Source organism: Schistocerca serialis, chromosome 4, assembly GCF_023864345.2.
Source record: "Schistocerca serialis cubense isolate TAMUIC-IGC-003099 chromosome 4, iqSchSeri2.2, whole genome shotgun sequence".
NCBI lineage: Eukaryota > Metazoa > Arthropoda > Insecta > Orthoptera > Acrididae > Schistocerca > Schistocerca serialis.
Genome location: NC_064641.1, coordinates 52,132,536 through 52,160,037, shown reverse-complemented (window position 1 = coordinate 52,160,037; position 27,502 = coordinate 52,132,536). Strand labels below are relative to the sequence as shown.

At 40.3% G+C, this 27,502-nt stretch overlaps 1 protein-coding gene across 2 annotated transcripts in view; it reads left to right on the top strand.

Moving 5' to 3' along the window:
• Window positions 1-271: 271 nt before the first annotated feature.
• The window catches only part of LOC126473145 (collagen alpha-1(XVII) chain-like), a 69,844-nt gene continuing 42,613 nt past the window's right edge, over window positions 272-27,502 (top strand). For both annotated transcript variants that reach the window (XM_050100001.1, XM_050100002.1), the window contains exon 1: window positions 272-306. In XM_050100001.1, the coding sequence (XP_049955958.1) occupies window positions 290-306 (17 nt within the window). In that variant the 5' untranslated portion in view covers window positions 272-289. The remainder of the gene's footprint in view (window positions 307-27,502) is intronic.

Here is a 27,502-nt window from a genome sequence, read left to right as displayed (position 1 = left end):
AGTAATGTTATTCCCATGTGCTACATTTTTGCGGTGGGCCGCACGCTGATAACAGGTATATGCTGAACTAGTAATGGTTCTCATTGCAGCCAAACAGATAGATCTGCAGCGAGCTGTCCTCTTCAGCAGCGCAAGACCGACTGGCCTAGTTGACAACTCCATCACCAGAGCATGCTCAAAAGTGTGAGGTCATGGGAGAAAAATTGGGAGGAACACCTGAAGACTGGTGGGGGCTAATAGAAATGCAGGAATACTACATCTGATCGTCACGTCAGGGGATATAAGGCAGATGCAGTCACAGTTGTAGTAAGTCAGTGGAAAAACCATGAAGCGTCAACAGCAATCGAGATCCTCATCCATCACTGCTGTGCTGTTTGTGTTGTTATGGTCTTCAGTCCTGAGACTGGTTTGATGCAGCTCTCCCTGCTACTCTATCCTGTGCAAGCTTCTTCATCTCCCAGTACTTACTGCAACCTACATCCTTCTAAATCTGCTTAGTGTATTCATCTCTTGGTCTCCCTCTACAATTTTTACCCTCCACGCTGCCCTCCAATGCTTAATTACAGATCCCTTGATGCCTTAGAACATGTCCTACCAACCCTTTCCTTCTTCTAGTCAAGTTGTGCCACAAGCTCCTCTTCTCCCCAATTCTCTTCCATACCTCCTCATTAGTTATGTGAACTACCCATCTAATCTTCAGCATTCTTCTGTAGCACCACATTTCGAAATCTTCTATTCTCTTCTTGTCCAAACTATTTATTGTCCATGTTTCACTTCCATACATGGCTACACCCCATACAAATACTTTCAGAAACGACTTCCTGACACTTAAATCAATACTCGATTTTCTAACAAATTTCTCTTCTTTAGAAACGCTTTCCTTCTCATTGCCAGTCTACATTTTATATCCTCTCTACTTCGACATCATCAGTTATTTTGCTGCCCAAATAGCCAAACTCCTTTACTACTTTAAGTGTCTCATTTCCTAATCTAGTTCCCTCGGCATCACCCGACTTAATTCGACTACATTCCATTATCCTCGTTTTGCTTTTGTTGATGTTCATCTTATATCCTCCTTTCAAGACACTCTCCATTCCGTTCAACTGCTCTTCCAAGTCCTTTGCTGTCACTGGCAGAATTACAATGTCATCGGCGAACCTCAAAGTTTTTATTCCTTCTCCATGGATTTTAATACCTACTCCGAATTTTTCTTTTGTTTCCTTTACTGCCTGCTCAATACACAGATTGAATAACATCGGCGACAGGCTACAACCCTGTCTCACTCCCTTCCCAACCGCTGCTTCCCTTTCATGCCCCTTGATGCTTATAACTGCCATCTGGTTTCTGTACAAATTGTAAATAGCCTTTCGCTCCCTGTATTTTACCCCTGCCACCTTTAGAATTAGAAAGAGAGTGTTCCAGTTAACATCGTCAAAAGCTTTCTCTAAGTCTACAAATGCTATAAACGTAGGTTTACCTTTCCTTAATCTATTTTTTAACATAAGTCACGTGTTCCAACATTTCTATGGAATCCAAACTGATCTTCTCCGAGGTCGGCTTCTACCAGTTTTTCCATTCGTCTGTAAAGAACTGACGTTAGTATTTTGCAGCTGTGACTTATTAAACTGATAGTTCGGTAATTTTCACATCTGTCAACACCTGCTTTCTTTGGAATAGGAATTATTATATTCTTCTTGAAGTCTGAAGGTATTTCGCCTGTCTCATACATTTTGCTCATCAAATGGTAGAGTTTTGTCATGACTGGCTCTCCCAAGGCCGTCAGTAGTTCCAATGGAATGTTGTCTACTCCCGGGGCCTTGTTATGACTTGGGCCTTTCCATGCTCTGTCGAACTCTTCACATAGTATCGTATCTCCCGTTTCATCTTCATCTGCATCCTCTTCCATTTCCATAATATTGTCCTCAAGTACATCGCCCTTTGTAAAACGTCGTGGACTCCTGACCTTCATTGCTTACATATTCCGCCCTCACAATCATATTCCGCATAACAAGACGCTTCATTCGAACCCAAACTCGATAAGATAAAGTCAATGTTGTATGAATTCATGTAAACGATATGCAAATAACAAGTAATTGCACCGTGGTTGAAATACTCGAGGCTGGCGTACACACATACATTCTAGACACGACGGTCACAGTAGCTTTTAATTTGGGAGACGCAAACCGCACAACGGGACGCTGGTCCGTTCAGAGGATGAGTCAACCTCGACCGCCCGTGGAGTGGACAGCATTTGCCTGAGTGAAAGGAACAACGGCCCCGTGTTCGGCTTAAAAGCAAATTCCGCTACATTGTGTGGGAGCGCCCAGCCTACGCATTCTTTACAACATAGCACGCAGTTTCAGAGATTTTCACAGGGAGACAGCAAACGCCAAACATCGATGCTACAAATTTCCGGATTGGTCGCCTTAAACGAAACGTCATTTGAAAAGCTTCGAACAGAGTTGATGCAAACTATTGAAGGAAAGATTGAGACCGATTACACCTGTAGCGAAACAACTGACACGTCAAGCGTTAATGCAGTACACGATCACGAGCTATCTAAAAAAGTTCAAGTATAACCAAGGCTAGACGTAACACTCGTGCAGAAATCGAAACAGAAAACCCCGATTAAAGTAATACATGACATGCCACAGGACCAGGCACAGTATCTAGAAACACGGAACACATACATTCAGCCGATACCAATCGAAAGACAGGCAACTGAACCAGTAAATCCAATGACACAACATAATAGCAGCACAGGTACTATAGCGCGAACTACGAGAGTAGAAACACATGAACAACACTTTTGTTCACTAATGATAGGATATGACGCGTATATGAGTCAGGAAATTGAGAATAGGAAGACAGGCAGTAAATTACCAGAGAATAAACACGACGACACAAGCAGTGGCACATTATTTGAGTCCATGAATCAGCCACAAACCGGATTTATGAGTAGATATGATACAGACCGCTTCATTACAGTTAGAAAATTTCAACATTTCAAGGACGAAGGCGGTAGTTTGCATGCACGCACATTCATCGATCAGTTTCAAGTAGGCTTACCAAACCACTGGAGTGTAGCTCACAAACTTGATTTCCTTTGTGCACACATGTCAGGGACAGTAACAGGGGTGATGCAAAAGATTGCGGCTACCTGTACATCTTACCTACAGTTCAGAACAGCATTTCTCAAAAGATATTGGTCTAAGGTGGCGCAAAACAAAATTAAATACGAGTTACTTTAGATGACACCATATGAAAACTCAGGAGAGAAAAGCGTGGTAAAATTCTTTGATAAATGGACAAAAAGAATCAATGCCTAGACAAACCATACAGTAACGGAGAGCTGATACGTCTATGTAGAATGAAATTACCGGTAAAGTATCAACAGGTGACAGTAGGAAAAAATGAAAATACCGAAGAATTCAAAGGGGTTTTAAGGGAACTTGAATTTATGTTTAAAGCAGACGAGGTGAAAGAAAAAAGAAAGGAAAGGGAACAGCAAAAGGAGAGGACTAGGAACGAATATTCCAATAATAATAATCGCAATCCTAACACCAATAATTTCAGGCAATTTAACAGACAAGGACAGTGGCACAATGGAGACAATTGGCATAGAAACGATAACCAGAATAATTGGTACCGAAATAGGAACGGTAATGAACACTCATACAGTGGCGGATATGGGTTCAGGAATCAAAATGCCAACGGTCAAGGGTACTTTGAAAGAGGTCACGATGTTAGAAACAGCAACTGGCGAGACCAGGGTACGAATAATTACAGAGAAAATTATGGTCCACAGAGACAAGAACAACACAACAAAGAGAAACCAGATGTAGAAGTTAGGCCACCGAATACTGCAAAACGTAAAGATTGAATTGAAAAATGCGAAAGAGGTTAGACAAACTAACGTCCACCCTATCTTATACTAACCACAAAATAAAACTTAAATTAATACATCAACAAAATAACACATTAATTTAAAAAAAGAGACACAATACACACTAACAATCTCTTGTAGTATCAAGTACACTACAGCATGCACACAAACAATAAATGGTACACAACAACAATTAAAAGAATGAAGTAGTGGTAGGATATAATTAGAATAAAGAAAAGAAATCATATATATACAATAATTTTTGCTACTATCAGAAAATTTTTACATTATATAAAATCAGAATTCTTTTGTAAATAACAAATATAGGTAAAACAAAAATTGTAAATACTTCTATATGTCAGAGGGACATTGCCACCAACACCAATCACCAGCTCCCTTAACACCAGATGCTTCAAGACAGCGACGGAGAGGGTACTGACATGTTGAGGAAGCACTTAGGGCAATAACAACAACATGAAAACCAACGCCACACTGAAAATGCAGGTTTCAACCAGGTTGGACTTCAGGAGGACAACACACAGCACGGAAATTTCATATGTCACGACACTGCTACACAACAGAAGAGCGTGGGGAGAATCTTAATACGATGAGATGACAATGAAGGTACAAAAAATTACTAAGATCTACAAACAAAGTAACAGTTGGAAAGACAGTCAGATCCTACAAATCCTATATCACTCCTACACTAAAATTCACGAATTCCTAGCCCAAGAAGAACAGAAGAATGCAAGAAAGAAGAGAAGAACAGAAGATGCAAGATGAAGAAGGGCAGAAGACAGCAAGATACCTTTCTCTCCTATCCTACAAAGCAAATTACTACAAACGTCTTTCCATGAACTTTGAGGCATGGCAACTATTACAACCACCTCTCCAAAAAAATAAACCTTGAATCGTCAAACGAATACAAGCGAATGGCAAACGGAATATTAAGTAGTACCAACCAATATTATCTAGAAATAAATTCAGCAAAATGAACAGTATTCTCCCTACCACATCATCAAATTGCCATACCGAACCAGGTGTGAAGAACCAAGACGTCACAGCACAATACTGGGTGATGATCGTCGGTAGTCAACTATAATCATCAAACTGCCATACCGTCCCAGATGTGACAGCAAAGGAGTACCAAGACATCACTGTTTATGCAGTAAGCCACAGTCATCATCACCGGTTAAAAGTACCACTCAGTGATGACAATGTCAACAAGTAAGACCCGGTATCGCATCCTAGAGTGCTTCTCTCATGATTTGTGACACCCATACAAATGAATCGAAGCCTTCCAGTATTTCAGTGGGGATCGTCGAGTACAAATATTGACGCAGCACAAAACGAAAAGACTGATAAAACACGAATGTAGGGTTAAGAAAATGATATATTTGTAAAAATATTTTTTTTCCTTTTTTGTAAAAGTAATTATTTTGAAACCTTCCCGTCTCTTCTATACCTCTTTTGTTAATGATAACCTTCCCTGTTACAATAAACTATGAAACCGTTCCTTAGGATTTCTATCTCTTGCTTTATAATAACAAATGAAATCTTCCCTTTGAAATTTATTCTCTTTCTCTATCTTCACTTACAAATTTAATTGCTGCTTATTAAAAGTGATTTTCTGATTATTTCGACGAAACATAGAATGTGTCGTCGCCGTGGCCCTCAGTCGTTATCTGCAATACCCAAAACTGTTCCTTACCTTTTTTACTGTTACTGGATCCCCATCTGACTGCTATATCGAACTGCGACATGAATATACTTACTCTGTTTTACTATACTCTATTAGCTGCTGGTGGGCTTTCATAATATGTGGCTGTATTTATTACCAAAGCTGACGTTATTCTTTAATAGCAAAGCTGACGTTATTCTATAATTAATTTGACTGAAATTACGTAATTCATAGTTAAACTTTTTCTTGACAACAATAAAATTTTGCAAAGTTTTACGTTGATGGTTTTTGGGATGGATTATAATTAGAAATGCAATATTGCTGGCAAAAGTTAATTATATTCTGAATGAAATGATTTTACAAACGTTCAAATGGGACATACTTTTTACAATAATCTTACAACTAGGAATGCGCAAACATACCTTCAGTAGTCTTGAGTTTCACAATAAAATTAATTCAATAATATTAGTTCCTCTTATTATAATAGTTAGCTGATGTCTCTGTACATCCGTTTATAATCTCTTGTAAATCATAGCTAGTGGCTGGCAGGCACACCGTTCCTCTCAACCTCTCGCTTCAGACCTGCTACCAACTCGCTTCACATCTCGCTTACTACTGACTTCCTACGAACGCTAAAGTGCCGTTTCTCCTGCCAACAGTGCTTTCTGGTGCAGACAATCCCTGCTACCATTACAAAATGTATCAATGCGCGGTGTTTCCCGCTCTTTTTTTAAAATGTATCCATACGCGGTCTCTTCCGCCGTTTTGTAATAAAATTATATCAATTTGCGGTCTCTCTTGTCAACAATACTTTGGTGCAGACATTCCCTGCTACCACAATTATTTCCAACATGACAAATATTAATTATTCCTACTTCATCCTATTAATAAAATATAAACGTCTTTCATAAATTGTGATTTGACAGTAAACAATAGAAATATACACGTCTTACATAACCCTCCACTGGGTTTCCTTGAAATTTTCCTACGTCGTTAAGTCATTTGGACTTGACGTAAGGAGGAAATTTGATTATAGAAATATGTGTAGTAATAAGTAAGTTAATGATAGAATATTTCTTTCAACAAAGCTCATACATATACTGTCATAAGAATTTGTTTTCCTAAGTCTAACAAAGAGAATATTCAAAAGAGTATACATCAAAATATACAAATAATATGAGTCAGTCAGTTGGAAGTGTACATCAGGTAGTAAAAGTTATTTACATTTCTAATAGTAATGGATGGCAAAAATGAGAACATAGTTTATGTTTCATTATAAATTGACATCTATTAGTACCATATTCAAGGAAGGGGAAAAAAAGGATTTGGATAGCATGGTCAAAGCAATGGCAACTGTCTGTGAATGCACTCAAAAGTCCGTTTCTTTCCCTCACATAGCACAAACCAAGGATTCACCATGTGATTCCGTCGTCTCTTTGATCCATAGTTTTAGTGTACCCAAACACTAAGTTAACCATCGAATTGCCCGAGTTGCTGCAGCTACATCAGGTACAAGTTCCAACTCCAATTGTCCATTAGTAGCGATGGTGTGCATCTTGGTATGCAAGCACCTGTTGACGTACATCATGACTGTGGTGTGCATCTTGGTATGCCGACACCTCATAGAAAACGTCGTAGATTGAAGTAACGTGGGTCACTGTTCACTTTGTTTGTGCTCCATAACCATGGGGATGTACAGGAATTAAGGTACAGATATAATCATTTTGTCAAAAGGTTCACGGATATGGTTGATACCGTTATTACCAAATTTTACATCATCTCTTTCCTCTGTGCTCATAAAAATTATCTTTACCGTATTCTTATTTTACGGTTAAAAGGACAAAATATGTCACCTTGTGTGAGTGTAGAAAAAGTTTATAGTTTTAAACAATTACATAAAAAACGCATTTTCCATCTGTAGTGAATTTAGCCTACAATACATATTACATTACGTGACAGTCAATAACAAAAAAAAATATTTCTGTAAGTGGAATTTAGTAGTACATTTAGGCATCAACATTTTAAATAAAATAGACAAGTACCTTTTCTACAAACTATGTCACTTTCTGTGACTCTAAATAAATCATAATCTGGTGTTCAAATTCATAATTACATAAAGACACTGTTATATTACTTCACAGGATGTGAATTCACAGTTTTTGAAATATGAAAGTACATGTTGACAAACTATGTCACTTTCTGTGACTTCAGTATGTTCGGTAATGTGTTCGTCAGTTACGAGTCATATTGTCAGTCAACTGTATATTATGTTTGAGTTGTGTAGTACACATTGTCATTGTTATTTAAGAGAAAACATTTGTATTTTACGTAGAGTGCGAATCGGTATGGTGACATTTAGTGTGATCTGTTTTTCCTATGTATGTATCTGATGTAAAAGATATCATGTTCAATGCAGAAAAAATTTTTCGAATAGCAAAGTACATATAGTAAGCAATTTAATGTGGTTTCTCCATCCGTAGTGCTGCGCTGTCACCTGTTATATTCCTTACATACTAACATCTTCATTCTCCTCTCTCCTTTGTACCTCGTGTCATCTCTCTGCATAGCCAATAATAAAACATTCATTGTTAATAATCATCAGCGCACGGCATGACTTCAATATCTCTCTGCAAAATATTCATGGTTAATAATCGTCAGCGCACGGCATGACTTCAACATCTCTCTGCAGCTGGAAAATCGCGTCAGCTCTCGGCATGACCTGTAAAGCATTTATCCACATTTCTCCATACTCAATACTTATATTATAATTAAATCTACATTTATTTTGGTGAACTATGACAACAATGCTGCATGCACGGATTAAAGAATACATCTAATTGCTACTACTGTATGAAAATTTTTTGTACGTGTTATACATTTACTTTTAAAGTAGTCCTGTTAATTGCTTCACTTACCTTACATAATGTGAAATAAATGTCCTGCGAGAACGCTTCTAAGACAATGTTCAGTGTATTTATCTGCGGTCGAATCGAGGTGACCTGTTGTGCACGTACATAAACCATTAGTAGCTCACTGTATTCGGGCTTGCTGGAATGTGTCAAAAAAGCTCATTGTTATACTCTGTCTACATGTTTCCCTGTAAGAAGGTTTTTCTATTTTAAGAATTTCTTTATGTTTGACATAGGATGGTTTCTTCTCGATTTTTTTGTTCTGAGTGTCTCAATGTGTACTACATTAGCGTGCGGAATATTTCGAATTCTGTACGGTCCTTCGTATAGAAGTTCAAGTTTTTTGCATCGTTTCTTCCCTTTGTGTGACAGATAATGGGTACGAATTAGTACCTTATCGCCAATCTCGTACTTGCGTAATCTACTTACCTGCTTCTGCTGTCTCTTCCGACGATCTGCAGCTCGTTTAATGTTCGCTAATGCCATGTCCATTATCTCACAATGACGAAGTCTACGCTTCTCTGGAAAAGTAATCATTTCAGTAAGTTTATTCGGTGGGTCTTTATTCGTCAGTATTACAGTTGGTGAGAGCATCGTTGACTCATTAGGTATTGCATTTATTACTTCCTGAAACTGTGAAATGTATTCGTCCCATATTGTATGCTTTCTGTGGCAATAAATTCTACAAAGTTTCCCGATCTCTTTCATTATTCTTTCTGCCGGGTTAGAAGAACTGTGATATCTTCATATGTAAATTGGTGTTATGTTCTTACTCTCTAACATTTGTTTCCATATGTCTGACCTAAACTGCGGTCCGTTATCTGAAATAACCTTCTGTACATGTCCTACTATTGATAGAAAATCTCTTACAAATGCTCTTGATACTGATCTAGCTGTTGCTTTCCTTAGTGGAGAAAATGTTACAAATTTGGATGTCAATTCTACGGCTGCTAGAATATAACTATAACCTTTACTTGTTCTGCGGATTTGACCGAAAAGATCTACTGCTGCCATGTGTCTTAACTTACCCGGTATGATGGGATACAGTGGTGGAATATGTGATACTTTAGATGATTTAGCTTTCTGACATATCTTGCAGGATGCTATAACTTTGCGAATGTGTTTTTCCATATTGTTGAAGTGACAATTTTGTCGAAGAATTAGAAAGCATTTCCTAGCTCCGTAATGTGCATAGCTTAGGTGCGTATACCATATCAATTTGTTTCTGATCCCTTCTAGAATGCATATAAACCAATTGTTGCCGTCTGGGTACGAGCGAATAAACAGAATATTTTGACGTACAGTGTAATTATGTCTGATTTTTGCGTTGCTCTTGTCTCGCCAAAGCGTTACAATTTCTTTTAGTGTTTCATCTTTCTGCTGTTCTCTCTCTATGTCCTGTAATGCTGATGATATAAAGTTTTCGAAAGCTACTTGTTTGATATGCATAATACTATGGTTGTTGTAGCAGAAGGTATTTTCTTTCTATAGTCGTTTATGCTGAATAGATCTCGATAGTGCGTCGGCAACAATATTCTGCGTGCCTGGAATGTGTACAATAGTAAAGTCGAACTCTTGTGTATATAATTTCCAACGGCTTAATCTATCATGCTTAAGTTTTGCTGATAATAAAAACTGGATTGCTCGGTGATTGGTATATACTGTGGTGTGTCTTCCATATAGATAATGACGGAATCTCTTAAATGCCCATGCTACACATAGCGTCTCTAATTCTGTTACAGAGTAATTGCGCTCTGATGGAGAAAGTATCCTGCTTGCAAACGCAATATGTTTAACGATTGTCTTACCATCCTCCTCTACTTCCTGAAAAATATGTACTCCTAGTGCTGTAGTTGAACTATCTGTTGCAATGGAAAAGTTTTGTGTTGGGTCAGGATGCTATAACAAAGGTGCCCTTAGTAGAGCTTCTCTCAAATTCTCGAATTCAGTTTCAGCGTCTTCATTCAATGACCAAATTGTGTTTTTACTTGTGAGCTGGTATAGCAAGGGTGTGTCTAATGCTTTATAATGAATGAATTTTCTAAAATAATTAATAAGGCCTAAAAAGCTCCTTCTTATTTGTTGGCACGTCGATATTTTTCAATGCTTGCAATTTGTCGGAGTCTGGTGCAATACCTGTTTGTGAAATGACATGACCTAGAAATTTTATTGAGGCTTTTCCAAATTCAGATTTACGGAGGTTTATAGTTATACCATTTTGCTCGAATGTATTCAGTAATTGTTGAAGGGTGTGGTTGTGCTGTTCCCAGTTTTCTGCTGCGATTAGAATGTCATCTACATATGTAGTAATTTTGTTTTTAAGATCCTGTGGGAGAATTGTATTCATGCCTCGTATAAAGGTTGCAGACGAAATCGTTAGTCCAAACGGAAGTTTACAAAATTGGTAACATTCACCAAAGCAAAGGAATGCCGTACACTTTCGGCAATTTGGATGCAACTGGATTTGCCAAAATCCTGATTTGAGATCGAGGGTGGTATATATAGAGGTGCCATGAAACTTTTGCAGTAACTCTTCTAAAACTAAACGGAGTGATCCATCCTTCTTTTCAACGATGTATAATGGATTTATACACTCCTGGAAATTGAAATAAGAACACCGTGAATTCATTGTCCCAGGAAGGGGAAACTTTATTGACACATTCCTGGGGTCAGATACATCACATGATCACACTGACAGAACCACAGGCACATAGACACAGGCAACAGAGCATGCACAATGTCGGCACTAGTACAGTGTATATCCACCTTTCGCAGCAATGCAGGCTGCTATTCTCCCATGGAGACGATCGTAGAGATGCTGGATGTAGTCCTGTGGAACGGCTTGCCATGCCATTTCTACCTGGCGCCTCAGTTGGACCAGCGTTCGTGCTGGACGTGCAGACCGCGTGAGACGACGCTTCATCCAGTCCCAAACATGCTCAATGGGGGACAGATCCGGAGATCTTGCTGGCCAGGGTAGTTGACTTACACCTTCTAGAGCACGTTGGGTGGCACGGGATACATGCGGACGTGCATTGTCCTGTTGGAACAGCACGTTCCCTTGCCGGTCTAGAAATGGTAGAACGATGGGTTCGATGACGGTTTGGATGTACCGTGCACTATTCAGTGTCCCCTCGATGATCACCATTGGTGTACGGCCAGTGTAGGAGATCGCTCCCCACACCATGATGCCGGGTGTTGCCCCTGTGTGCCTCGGTCGTATGCAGTCCTGATTGTGGCGCTCACCTGCACGGCGCCAAACACGCATACGACCATCATTGGCACCAAGGCAGAAGCGACTCTCATCGCTGAAGACGACACGTCTCCATTCGTCCCTCCATTCACGCCTGTCGCGACACCACTGGAGGCGGGCTGCACGATGTTGGGGCGTGAGCGGAAGACGGCCTAACGGTGTGCGGGACCGTAGCCCAGCTTCATGGAGACGGTTGCGAATGGTCCTCGCCGATACCCCAGGAGCAACAGTGTCCCTAATTTGCTGGGAAGTGGCGGTGCGGTCCCCTACGGCACTGCGTAGGATCCTACGGTCTTGGCGTGCATCCGTGCGTCGCTGCGGTCCGGTCCCAGGTCGACGGGCACGTGCACCTTCCGCCGACCACTGGCGACAACATCGATGTACTGTGGAGACCTCACGCCCCACGTGTTGAGCAATTCGGCGGTACGTCCACCCGGCCTCCCGCATGCCCACTATACGCCCTCGCTCAAAGTCCGTCAACTGCACATACGGTTCACGTCCACGCTGTCGCGGCATGCTACCAGTGTTAAAGACTGCGATGGAGCTCCGTATGCCACGGCAAACTGGCTGACACTGACGGCGGCGGCGCACAAATGCTGCGCAGCTAGCGCCATTCGACGGCCAACACCGCGGTTCCTGGTGTGTCCGCTGTGCCGTGCGTGTGATCATTGCTTGTACAGCCCTCTCGCAGTGTCCGGAGCAAGTATGGTGGGTCTGACACACCGGTGTCAATGTGTTCTTTTTTCCATTTCCAGGAGTGTATATTGGCTTGCTGCTGGTTCAATTATACCCTGATCAATCATTGCTCGTAACTGCTTCTGTGTATATATGCGGGATTCGATAGTGTTTTGCTTTGAAAGTCTCGTGTGGTTTCACCTAAAATTGTACATAAATCCTGTCATCGTTCCTGGAACATTGCTAAAAACTGTTTTACGTTGCACAAGAATATTTCCTAATTCTGTGCATTCTGTGTCGACTTCTGCTATACTGTCTCCAGCCTTGCGTGTAATTGTCTCTAATACATTATACTCCTGTTCCTCTGCCATGTCGTTATTATGTGTATTCGTGTATAGTGTGAGATAACAATCGTTATCTTTAGAATCTGCAATAATCTCGATCCTGTGCATATTTTGTTCTTCTGAGGATACTGTGTTTTGAAATCTCACTACCACTTCACTGTCTTCCTTCTGTACGTCGTACTGTACGAGAAAATTCATTCCTAATATTATATCAGTTGTTAAATGTGGAACTATCCAACAATTGCTGTGGAAAGTTTGCCCTGAAAAAACAAACGTTAATTGTGTCTGTCTTTTGACTTCAATTATTTTTCCTGGAAATGCTCCCTTAACTTTAGTTTTGTGTAACGGGAATACTGGATAATCATTATCGCTATTGCATCTGTTAAGTGTGTCTTCGTTAATTACGCACATTGGTGAGCCTGAATCAATTATTGCTAAAATATTTTGTGACTTTAAATTTATCTGGATTATTGGGTGGCATATAGTTTTTTGCATGATCGGTTTTTCTTGTAACAATGTGTCTCGCACGTCGCCGAATGTAATGGCATTCTCTATCGTTATCTTTTCTCTGTTCTTATCCATAGTGTCGTCATTTAGAGACTCGTCACAGGCTATCTCTAGTCATAAATGTTCTGACATTTAATTTTCTGTTGGGGAGTGCTGTGTGTTTTCTATGAGCTGCACTGTTCTACCGTTTTGATTATTAGCGGTAGGTGGCGGATGAAATCTTGTGTCTGGTACATTCATACGATAACTTGGTTGTTGTGCACTGTTTGAATTTCTATGAAAATTATCATTGTAGAATGTCGGTGTTCGTTTTCTCTCCTTCTGTCGTCATAACTGTGGATATGCGGCGAGGCACGCGTGTTTCTCTGAAAAGGCTGTCTTTGTTCGTTTTGTGTATTTCGCGGCTGACCCATGTAATTGTTTGCGCCTGTCGCCTTTTCTTGGCGATGAGTCATGTGAAAGTTTGACCGGTTCGGCATTTCCTGTCGTATATGTGTCGTGTTATTCGGATGGCTTTGTTGTTGTCTTGAATTGTTACGTACATTGTTATTATACTGCTATTCATTGAATCCCTGTGTGTATTCTCGACTAAAGTTTTCATTTTCACTGCGAAAGCGTTTATTATGATTGTTATTGCCAAATCGTGTTTGCTCAAAATTATTATTGTTTGTCTGGTTTGCGTTATGTCGTGAAAAGTTCTTATTAACAAAGGCATAATCTGCCTGGCGTACCTCTAGCAATTGGAGGATGTCTCTAAATGCGTACACGCTGTCCTTTTGCTGGCCTGTTAATAATGACACTTTCAATGCTCTGGGGTGTTTTGAAATACACAACTGTATTAATGCGGATTGACTGTATGGCTCGTTGAGGTATTGGTTTTGTTCAACCATATACTCGAAAAATTGTGTGATTGTTGGGAAAGTAGAATTCTCGAAATTTGGTAGACTAATTAGCAGATCTTTAATGCTACTCTGTGTGGTATCTAACCAATATGCTGCTAGAAATGCTTCCTGGAATGCTTCTACTGAAAAACACTGTCTAGTAATTCGTCGCATTCTTCTCGCTGGTTCCCCTTCAAGAAGACTAATAATAAATTCTAGCTTAATGTTGAGCTGGCAATGATGGTGGGAGTGCCGCATTGAATTGTTGGATCCATTCCAATGGATGTATTTGCGTCCTGTCGTTTTTAAATGTCTTAAACTTTCTCACTGAAAGGAAATGCTTGTGGTCGAAACCATCATGTCTTTGTGTGTAATTATTTTCGTAATGTTGTGAATATGAATTTGTATGTCTTCCTGCCTGGTTAAGATCTCTTACTCTCTGAAGTCTACCGACATTATATGTATGGTGCATCTGAGGCATGTCGTAATGGTGTGTGTTCTGTTGGAATTGATTGTTTGCAGTTGTTTCTTGTGTGTCAGCTATCCTTTGCTGTAAAGAATTGATTTTTAGATGTAACAAATTATTACGTGATTCTAGGCCTGCGATTGTTTGTTGCACATTTGTAATTTGCGTATCTTTACTATTAGAAATCTGTTGAACTGAGACTGGTGTAGTGTCATCTGATTTACTGTCATTGGTAGTATCTAACAGGTCTGTTCTTGTAGTGAGTTCGTTGACCTTTTCTGTCAATTCATTTCGTAATTTACGATTACTTTTGGTTACTTTCTTAAAATCTGCTTCCAAATTTTCTGAGTTTTGATTGATTTCTGTGTGTTCCATTCTGTCAGTTAGTGTCAGAACTTCTTCTGTTAATTTGTTCCAAATATTCTGGATTTCAGTGTCTGTAGAAATTTTCGCCTCAATTGTGTGTGATTGGATTTCCGTGAGCCTCTCTTGTATTTGAATATTTGTCTCCTTAACCGTTTCGATTTCTTCCGAAATCGAGTGTATGTAAGTTTTTCCCTGAGCAAACACTTTCTTTTTGTCGTCGTGTCGCTGTTTATTAATTGTTTCTAATAGTTCTTTTCGTTCTTTATCCTGTGATCGCACCAGTTTGCGGTGACGTATCAAACAGTTTTCAGTATGATTGTTAAAACGTTCATCAATGTGAGCGTTTTGTTTACAAAAGTTCTCTGTCATTGTTTCTCGTATGTTAACCGCGAATGCTTCTTGTTAATCAGTTATTTCTTGAATCTTGGCGTGTAATTCTTGGTTTTATTTTTCAGCGACTGCTTGAATTTCTACTTTGATTTCGTGTTCATTTGTAGCAAAAATGCCATTATTGGATCCGTTTCGGATTGACTTCTGTGTGTATTTGTATTCGTTGTTAAGTGTTGTACATCTGTGTTTATTTGAACATCCTCAGACGATTGTAATCGTGTCACCTCTTCCGTGGATTCGGAATTTTTGTCAATAAAACTGTGATATCTGCTACGCAGATTGTGTATCTGTGTACCGTTTGAATCTGTTTCGGCACGTAATGGGGTCACACTGTTTGACTGCATTATAGTGGATTCGTTACTGAAACTATTATGTCTGCTACGCGTAATTTGTGGCTGTGGAGCGTCTGTTGCCTTTAAAAACAAATTATTTTGCACCAATGTCTCATTATCAGTTGGCATCTCTGAAGCTGATTGTTCGTCAAAAGATTCCATTTTGCTCTCGAATGTCTGTTCACCTAATGCTTCACTACCGAGTTTCTCACACGTATTATTTCTGTCTATTCCTGAAAAGAATTTCTTGTCACTATTTTCTACACTTTTATCGCTTTGAGAACGAGCAATTATTCTGCGGGACATTGTCTATAATTAACACACGCAACAAAATATATCACTGTTCAAAGCGGATTTAACACTGAACAAATACTTATCAACGCAGAATCAGTAGAGCAAACAGAATTGCCGATGGGCTATGAATTAAAGGTATACAGTTTAGTATAAGCGTTGCGCCACTTAACACTAGCTTATTCATACAACTGTCAGAGTCAGTATATTCATTTTCACAGTAGATTCACTAAAGAGTCTTACCGATTGGATGTCGCCAAGTGAAACCTTCCCATCTCCTCTATACCTCTTTTGTTAATGATAACCTTCCCTGTTACAATAAACTATAAAACCGTTTCTTAGGATTTCTATCTCTTGCTTTATAATAACAAATGAAATCTTCCCTTTGTAATTTATTCTCTTTCTCTATCTTCGCATACAAATTTAATTGCTGCTTATTAAAAATGATTTTCTGATTATTTCGACGAAACATAGAATGTGTCGTCGTCGTGGCCCTCAGTCGTTATCTGCAATACCTAAAATTGTTCCTTACCTTTTTTACTGTTACTATCGCCATCTGACTGCTACATCGAACTGCGACATGAATATACGTACTCTGTTTTACTATACTCTATTAGCTGCTGGTGGACTTTCATAATAAGTGGCTGTATTTATTACCAAACCTGACGTTATTCTACAATTAATTTGACTGAAATTACGTAATTCATAGTTAAACTTTTTCTTGACAACAATAAAATTTTGCAAAGTTTTACGTTGATGGTTTTTGGGATGGATTATAATTAGAAATGCAATATTGCTGGCAAAAGTTAATTATATTCTGAATGAAATGATTTTACAAACGTTCAAATGGGCCTTACTTTTTACAAAAATCTTACAACTAGGAATGCGCAAACATAACTTCAGTTGTCTTGAGTTTCTCAAAAAAATTAATTCAATAATATTAGTTCCTCTTATTATAATAGTTAGCTGATGTCTCTGAACATCCGTTTATAATCTCTTGTAAATCATAGCTAGTGGCTGGCAGGCACACCGCTCCTCTCTACCTCTCGCTTCAGACCTGCTACCAACTCGTTTCACATCTCGCTTACTATTGACTTCCTACGAACGCTTAAGTGCCGTTTCTCCTGCCAACAATGCTTTCTGGTGCAGACAATCCCTGCTACCATTACAAAATGTATCTGCGCGGTCTTTCCCGCTCTTTTTTTAAAATGTATCCATACGCGGTCTCTTCCGCCGTTTTGTAAAATTATATCAATTTGCGGTCTCTCTTGTCAACAATACTTTGGTGCAGACATTCCCTGCTACCACAATTATAAAATGTATCAATGCGCCGTCTTTCCAGCTCTTTTCTTAAATTGTATCTATACGCGGTCTCTCCTGCCGTTTTGTAAAATTATATCAATTTTCGGTTTCTCTTGTCAACAATACTTTGGTGGAGACATTCCCTGCTACCACAATTATTTCGAACATGACAAATATTAACTATTCCTACTTAATCCCATTCATAAAATATAAACGTCTTTCATAAATTGTGATTTGACAATAAAAAATAGAAATATACACGTCTTACAATTTTATCATATATGTAAAGCCCATTATGTGATAGAGACCTTAAAATATTATGTAAAGAAAATTTATTAGTATAAGTAGATAATCTCAAAATTCCCTGTAAAGCCTAGTTAGTTTTTTATATAAAAAAGGTTTTGGGTTTTGATTAATAATAGGTTCAAAGAGGATAGAATAAAGAAAAAACACTTCTTGACACTTAAAACAGTGACACAAATAATGCCTAAATAAATAACACAAAGTCACACAACAGAGCTTTAGCAACATTCACGGGAAGTTTAACTAAAGGAAAGATATAACCACACTAAAACATGATACACTGTACACTAACAAGTTTAGAAAAATTAATATTGTGAAAACAATTTTTGGAAATGAAAAAGAAAAACAGAGACATGTACTGGCAACGACAAAGAATAGCAACCTTTGTAATGTCTATATTTGCCTAACAACAAACCATTAATTGTAGAATTAAAAAAATAGAAACAATAGCTATAAAGAAATCATTAGAAAAAATTGTTAAGGATGGCTGAGAAAAGTTTATTGGAAAATCTAAAAGAACAATTTTTGCCTGACTTTGTCAATATTTTCCTCGGCATTGACAAACCCCAGAGAAAACTTTTGTCAGAAGGAGGGAGGTATGTAAAACGTCGTGGTCTCCTGACCTTCATTGCTTACATATTCCGCCCTCACAATCATATTCCGCACATCAAGTCGCTTCATTCGAACCAAAACTCGATAAGATAAAGTCAGTGTTGTATGAATTAATGTAAACGATATGCAAATAACAAGTAAGCGCACCGTGGTTGAAATACTCTATGTTGGCGTACACACATACATTCCAGACACGACGATCACAGTAGCTTTTAGTTCGGGAGACGCAAACCACACAACGGGACGCTGGTTCCTTCAGAGGACGAGTCAACCTCACCGCCCGTGGAGCGGACAGCGTTTGCCCGAGTGAAAGGAACAACGACCCCGTGTTTGGCTTAAAAGCAAATTCCGCTACATTGTGTGGCAGCGCCCAGCCTACGCATTCTTTACAACATAGCACGCAGTTTCAGAGATTTTCACAGGGAGACACCAAACGCCAAACGCCGATGCTACAGATATCTGGATTGGTCGCCTTAAACGAAACATCATTCTCCCATTTTAGAAGAGCAATGCTGATTGGCAGAAGAGATTCCTGATGCCTTGAGCTGAAGGAGTAATGTAAGAGATCGAAAGATATACACCTTCATGTCTGGTTTGGAGAGGGGCCATTCCATTGCCGCTCTTGGAGCGAGAACACGTAATGAGAGCGTGCGCGCTCGTACGTGTACTCAAAGAGTGAGGAGCAAGTCTCTCCTCAGTACTTCACTGGGAGAGCACCTCTGTCGAGAGCGAATCGAAGTGTGACTCTATATTGAGTCCTTGCGATTAAGCATTGTTCACTGTGTTGGCTGCCAGACTTATTGTGCAGTGTGAATGGACAGAGTTATAGTTAAACGCCTGCGAGCGAATTTTTGAGTGGCATCGCGGTGGACTGGTTATCTGACTGGTGTACCACGCCAATAGTTAGACAAGGGGCGAACAGGAGTCCTTGACTTCATCAAGGCGTAGGGAGAGTTTGATTGGCGAAGGTCAATCCAGATAGAACGAGAGCTATCTTATTTGTCAGCAGCGAGTGGCGCAGACAGCAGTCATCACAGCTTATGGTATTGTACGCTACAACTACTGCGAGCCCCATGTTTCCTCCACAACAGTACAGTTCACTGCATTTCAACCGCGACAGCCTTGACCGTACCTAGCAACATTCTAATGGATAATTATTCAAGTTGAGTAGGTGCGGCCTTCAGCCATTCTGCCAAGTCAACAACAATCTTAAGCTTTGTATAGAAATTTCATTAGCAAATCCTATCCTTGAGAGGTAACTTCAAATTCTGAAAAGAACCCGGAAATAACTTGTTCAGTTCATAACTAAAGGTGCCATTGTGATTTCTCAGAATTTTAGCAAAATAAATAATAATTTTCATTAGTTTCATGTTTTTCTTACACTAACTAGCACTACTCCAGTACCCAAGTATCCCACTAGTTACGTAAGAAATTTTGTGAATTTTTGTGTCATTTCCTTACAGCAGACGACCCCAGAAGATATTTATTGCTGAAAGTTTTTCAGGCATTTGTCTTTAGAACGTCAAGAGCGTCTGACTGACTTCTGTAGTAGTGTGGGGATGGAAATTGCATCTTGCAGGAGCCACAGGGTAAAGGGTACATCTCAGATTAATCCGTTGCACAGAACGACAGAATAGCAACCACCCGCCACCACAGACCTTGTATAGACCCTCTATATACTCCTTCCACCTTTCTGATTTCCCTTCTTTGCTTAGATCTGGGTTTCCATCTGAGCTCTTGATATTCATACAAGTGGTTCTCTTTTCTTCAAAGGTCTCTTTAATTTTCCTTTGAGATAAGCCTCTACATCCTTACATTTGTCCTCCAGCCATCCCTGCTTAGCCATTTTTCACTTCCTGTCGATCTCATTTCTGAGACATTTGTATTTCTTTTTGCCAGCCTCATTTACTGCGTTTTTGTATTTTCTCCTTTCGTCAGTTAAATTCAATATTTATTCTGTTACCCAAGGATTTATACTAGCTCTCGTCTTTTTACCTACTTGATCCTCTGCTGCTTTCACTACTTCATCCCTCAGAGCTACCCGTTCGCTTTCTACTGTATTTCTTTCCCCCATTCCTAACAATTGTTCCCTTATGCTCTCCCTGAAACTCTGTACAACCTTTGGTTTAGTCCGTTTATCCAGGTCCCAAACACTTAAATTCCCCAGGACTATTAAATTTTCGTCTCCCTTCACTACCTGAATAATTTCTTTTATCTCATCATACATTTCATCAATTTCTTCATCATCTGCAGAGCTAGTTGGCATATAAACTTGTACTACTGTAGCAGGCATGGGCTTCGTGTCTATCTTGGCCACAATAATGCGTTTACTATGCTGTTTGTAGTAGCTTACCCGCACTCCTATTTTTTTATTCATTATTAAACCTACTCCTGCATTACCCCTATTTGATTTTGTATTTATAACCCTGTATTCGCCTGACCAAAAGTCTTGTTCCTCCTGCCACCGAACTTCACTAATTCCCACTACATCTAACTTTAACCTATCCATTTCCCTTTTTAAATTTTCTGATCTACCTGTCTGATTAAGGGATCTGATATTCCACACTCCGATCCGTAGAACGCCGGTTTTCTTTCTCCTGATAACGACGTCCTCTTGAGTAGACCCCGCCCAGAGATCCGAATGGGGGATTATTTTACCTCTGGAATATTTTAACCAAGAGGACACCATTATCATTTAACCATACAGTAAAGCTGCATGTCCTCGGGAAAAATTACGGCTGTAGTTTCCCTTGCTTTCAGCAGTTCCAGCACAGCAAGGCCGCTTTGGTTAGTGTTACAAGGCCAGATCAGTCAATCATCCAGACTGTTGCCCTTGCAACTACTGAAAAGGGTGCTGCCCCTCTTCAGGAACCACGCGTTTGTCTGTCCTCTCAACAGATACCCCTCCGTTGTGGTTCCACCTATGGTACGGCCATCTGTATCGCTGAGGCGTGCTGAAGAAGTCTAAAAATAAGTACATGTGGTTTAGTTTTATGCCTTTATTCAGCACCATGTCTTTGTCTGCGGATGATTATTGTTCCTCCCGCATGTCCAGACCAGAAGCAATCTCCATCCAGACCTGAAGCGACCTCTGGCGTGTCGAGGCCAGCAGCAGCCACTGCCAGATCATTGAAACCTGCAGCGGCCTCTGGTCTGTGGGATCGGCAGCAGCATCATGGGATTCTATAGTGCACCTGACCAACATGTTGGAGCAGGACAACAAGCTGCTATTATCCATCCCGCTCATTGATTTGTGTAACGGAGACATCCAGCCAGCCCCTGACTGGCTAGCACAGTTTAATTTATGCCCCCAGCATACAAAAATCAAAAGCATGATGTGTCTCATTCAGTTTGTCGTGTGTATGTGTGTGTGTTTGCGTGTGTGTGTGCGTGAGTTGTTAGTGCTTCTGTGTGTGTCTGGTGTCTGTACCTGACGGCGTCTTAACCAACATTGTGACTATGCTATTTCATTATTGTGAAGCCTCTGTGTGCATTCACAGTGCGACTGGAATGAAGACTTGCAGAGCCTGGAGCAGGTTCTGTACGAGTTGCGAGTGGAGCAAGAGAGATCACTTCACCAGCTCCTCTGGTGTATGAGGAGGTGCTCCGCTGGCTAGGGGCGTCTTCATTGGCTGCAAGTACGGTGTCCTCCGACATGTGTTCCCACCTCACTGAAGCTGGTGGTTTGAGTTGCTGCCTGCACATCCTGAATGAAGTAATGTGACGTGAATTGTCCTGTAACTGTTACTTACATCTCACGTATTAGATGATTGATTATCCAGTGTTGCTCGCTTGCTTATTGATGTCACTCTCATGTTAAGCATATTTCCTTATCATAATACATTTCTGAAAAATAGCTTATGTTAAAACTTCATTCAAAAAATCTTTGTACCCTGGTACGAACGTCCACCCATCACCCCTGTGTAAATTTTCGCTCTTATCTATTAACTTTACAAATAATACTTCCAGAATATATTGCGTATTACCGAACACCACTACCGGTGCAATAATTATGCATAGATTTTTAAGGATGGAACTCTATGATCAATTGGAAGGTTTTACTCGACTTGTAGTTGGCGTTAGTGTTCAGGAGTTCCAATGTCTGCTTAATCTTGTTAAATAGCATAGATCCTTGAGTTTCATTAGAATAGGCTGAAGTTTTTTTTTAATTTTCACATACCAGCCATTTATTTCCTCTTCTTGTTGCTAAATAGGCACGACGTCACAAGATCTCTTTACATCCACTGAAGTTCACTAACCTGTTATACGACATAATGCATATTTGTTCAGTAATAACTAGCAAAGAGCTTCATGCCCTGCTCATCAGCTCTGTCGGAATACAAGTGATGAAGTGAATGAAGTGACAATTTTGGCACCAAAGCTACAAGGTATATGAGTTGCGCTTTGCTCCCGAAGCTTCTAGAACAATCCATGACTCAAATTAATAGTTTACGAACAGCCGTTTTTTTAAATTTATCATAATTCCACATTAGTAGATGTTATTTGCACATGTAATGTATTGTGGTTTCTGCTTTCCATTAAAAGAAAATGGCATCGCCTTTGTTCTTTCGTCGGTATTGGCGTTCTGCTTGCATGTAAATAAAGAGATTACAAATTAACATAATGCTTTTTCTCAACGTAAGAAAAATAAGTACTTTCTATTTGAAGTTTTTATCGACATTGACATCAAGCGCCGTGCGACAAAAAAAAATGGTTTTATTTTTGTCACAGTCTTTTTGATCAATAGTCTTAAAATAATTTAAAATCAAGAATCTATTTAATGACTGTAAAGACGAAATAGAGAGCCTAGGTTTTTATATGTAACCTGATCCCCTTTTGTTCTTTTTTAAAAAAAGAAGCGATAAGCTAAACGAATTTTCCTCTTTTTCGAGGAATAACAAGAGGTTCGTTTGTCACAAATAAAATTTTTTCTTAATGCCACAATAGTTCAGTAACGTGTCCAGTTTCCGTCCTGCTCTACGATTGCATCCCAGCACCCCGCCGCTGGGGAATATAAGCAACAGATTTGCGGATGAATCTCTTATTCTGTGACGTCTCTTCCCATGCGTCATGAAATGCTTCGAACAGCGCTGGCTTGGTTGTCGGTGCTGGTCTTCTACACCTAATAATTTTCTCCGCCTCTGCCCACACGTGCTCTATGGGACAGAAGTCAGCACCAGTGGGAGGCCAGTCCAACAGCTCAACGTCTCCGTTCACTTGAAACCAGTGTTCTACACAGTTCACCGTGTGGACAGGAGAATGTTCATTTTGGAAGATTACTCTGCCTCCCGAAAATCTCAGACGAACAGAGGGAAGCATTACGTTCTCCAGTGTTTTGCAGTAGTAATGACTAGAACACGGACGGTCCATTTGCAACAAAACGCCACATCCCCTTGCTGATATCCATCCTCAAACTGAGACAGCAGTTCGGCCACAAATTTACCTCTGATGAACGTATTTGCAGTCGAGTCTCGCTCCACTTGGCCGATATAAATTCGTTAAAGTATTTGGTGTAGTAAAAAATACCTTCTCCACCGTACATATGACTTGCTCCCAGTACGAAAGCAATTTCCTTCAGTACGCTAGTGCCTTGTTTAATCTGGCAGCCTTATGTTGTTCCTTCAGTATTCGGATTTTCGTCCCTACCTTCCTTTCTCGTTGAGACGACAACAAATGGTTGACCTGCTCACGCTTATCTGGAGGATCTTCCTAATTTCTGAGCTAGTCCTGAAAGGGTCCCCATCACTGCGGTGTCGTATACCATTGTCTTGATCCTCCATAGTAATCCGTCGACGTCCTGCACGAAGACGATGGTTGATGTGGTCTTCCTGCGCCATCTTCCTCATCTAGTGATGTAGATTTTCTGTATCCTAGGGCACGGGACAGGGCGCTTATACAATACACATATTTATAAAGCGCAAGAATGAGAACTTGTATTGTATTGTATGTTAACCAGGGACCTAGAAACGACGGAGAGGCTCCGTCCCCGCCTCAGCCGCAGTGGTCCACAACCCCACGACGACTACCGCAGTCCACTTCACCCCTCCATCGCCGCTCACCGAACCCAGGGTTATTGTGCGCTTCGGCCCCCGGTGGGACCCCCAGGGAACGTCTCACACCAGACGAGTGTAACCCCTACGTTTGCGTGGTAGAGTAATGGTGGTGTACACGTACGTGAAGAACTTGTTTGCGCAGCAATCGCCGACATAGTGTAACTGAGGCGGAATAAGGGGAACCAGCCCGCATTCGCCGAGGCAGATGGAAAACCGCCTAAAAACCATCCACAGACTGGCCGGTTCACCGGACCTCGACACAAATCCGCCGGGCGGATTCGTGTCGGGGACCAGGCGCTCCTTCCCGCCCGGAAAGCCGTGCGTTAGACCGCACGGCCAACCGGGCGGGCATGCGACCTTTATCAAATTCCTTGAACTGTGATATTTCTCAAGTAAGAACCTACTGACAAGACAGGAGGAAACGAAGTGCGATATAAGGTGGAGAATACTTCTTTCGCCTCAGAAGTAAAATGAATTCCCGATTACATGCTCTGATAAAAAGATTTAATAATTTAGTTCGTTGTGACTACTTTTTAGAGAATCATGTTAATGTATTTTGTCTCTAAACGTCATACGTAGTAAGAATAATGACACTATTTTCAGATATTAAACGTAAAATTTGGATTCACGTTGTGATGCAGGTAATGTTCCTCCGGCCATCGTATTTTAGTCAACTGTGTTATCTCACACATTACACCACAGAAATCTGGAACAGCGCTTCAGTGGGAGTACAGTGGAGTAGGTAAAACGGTGAGATTGTAATCTCTTGTTATAGGATTCGAATTCTGCCGCTTCCACAAATTTTTTATTCATTGTAAACAAAGAATTGTTTTTAGGAGGACAACGTCAGTTGTAACGTTCAAAATAGTAGTATTGTGGCCGAGCGGTTCTAGGCGCTTCGGTGCGGAACCGCGCGACTGCTACGCTCGCTGATTCGAATCCTGCCTCGGGTATGGATGTGTGTGACGTCCTTAGGTTAGTTAGGTTTAAGTAGTTCTAAGTTCTAGGGGACTGATGACCTCAGATGTTAAGTGCCATAGTTCTCAGAGCCATTTGAACTATATAGTAGTGTTGTAAACATTTGTGTATGTGGCTTCGAATGCTCATTGAAGGAAGAGGAGGACAAACGGTTTCGTTATTATAAATACACGACACCTTGAGGATAAACTCAGCCTTCGATTGTTAATTGTGTATTTTTAGCAGTACCCTTGGATTTGAAACTCGATTTCAACAAATGATTTCCACGGCTACAGAAACACAAAGTGTGATGCCTCTTCGTCAAACTCTAATGCAGTGCTGTCAGAAGAAAAGATCGACATGACCCAGATTGTGCATACCTTTTTTTAGACCTTATCCTAGCTGATCAATAAACTTTTTTTATTCTGTAATTTTATAAACGTTGCGATAGAGTAGTATGGAGAGCTGTATCAAACCAGTCTCAGGACTGAAGACAACAACAACAACAACAACAATATAAACGTTGCTGCCTAAGATGTTTATGATTAAACTAGCAGCAGTAAATAACGGCTTGTGAAGCCGTACTTCGCTGGTTAGAAGAGAAAAGGCTTACTGGCCAGAAAACTAACCTCCCAGAAGGAAAGGAGGAACGAAATGAAACCTCTCATGTCTGGAGGTCATGTGACTTTTATTTCAGTGATTACAAAATCGAATGAAACGAACAACGAAGTTGGCAGTACGAGCACACTGTTAGTGTCAGTATGGCGTTGCAGTACCTGGGGCCTGAAATGATACACAGCCACCTTACGTCACGAATATTAGGAACTGGAAGCCACGGCACTATCAAATTCTGCAATTCGTATCGAATCGAGGCTATGGTGGCTAAAACTGTCTTTACATCCCACTGAAATGATATCAGCATAATCTCCGTGTCAGACCGTGCTAGTAATTAATCGGTTAACAGAGAACTGAATATTTTTCTCCGTCTGTAATTTGTAAGCAGCGCATCATACGTTACAACACAATCATGAAGGTAGAAAATGTGGGCTTCAGTGGTCTCGTGAATTAATTCTAATATCTTAGTTCCTGGGTATCGGTTCGATTCCCCCTTCTGTTATGCATTTTAAACAAACATGAACATATCTCCTCCACGTCTAATAATTCAAAGTGAAGAACGTCGGGTTCCATCATAGTTTAGAATCCGCGTTGTTGTCATAACGCTACCTACTGGGGCAGAGCATGTTGAGGTTGAGTCATGTTAAGATGCCGAAGTCCCGGCAATCGGAAACTCTGTCGCCAGTGAGCTGCCTTACACTGCAAACTTTATTTGATTTAATGAGCCAGTGGTCACTTAAGGTCACAGGTTTCCTATTTTATTTGAACTCGAGACGTTGAAAAATTAGGTACTGGACTGAGATACGAATTCCTATCTTCTCTTTCGTGGTATCTGACCCGTACGCAACGTCGTATAGTTCGTTCATTTCGTTGTTTTCCGTAAGAATGCAAAATCCTCTAGGTCTCCACGAAAGGCATGTATGTGGGTTCGAATGGTCCAGCACAAAAATATTCATGGTTTCATTTCAAGCCATATTATATGCACACCGAACTACTAGTGATAAGTAATTATCATTTTTAATGTTCTTCATGTGTCGTCAACTATAACGATAGGTACTGTTATATCTAGTCAAAGATGCACACGTCTCAGTGCTCGTGAGTAAACAATCGGTGGACACAAAACAACGGCGGTAGGTGCCGAGTTTGATTCTCGGTGGGGCACAAAAATTACATCCTCATCAGATTCTGGTAAAAAAAAGTCGATACCTAACATCTGATTTTACTTAGTTATCAATCTGACTACGTGCTGGGTTCAAGTCCACATCACAAAACTTTGCACCGTGGCACTTCGTTTTAAACATGTGCACAGTTTGATACTTGAAATTAATTTAAATGTTCTTTGTGGTTAGTCAACAGGAAGATAAAGGCCTTGACCGAATTCTAGGGAGAGCACAACATTTTTCAAGTTCGGGTTTGCTAACTTATAATCGCGAAAACTTCGATATTTCACGACTCTTTATGCCTACTCACCAATGACGAACGTTGCTGAGATCCGCAGGCACGAAAGCTTTGCTTAGTTACAGTGGCTAGGTGCTTGGTTTCAATCCAGAATCAGGACAAAAAAGTTCGTCATGTCGTTTAAAGTTCTGACATGTGCACAAATAATTGCTCAATCATGAGTACAGAGAAATTACTGGTGACGCGACGTTAATCCGCTTGCCGCTGTTAATCGCGTTACT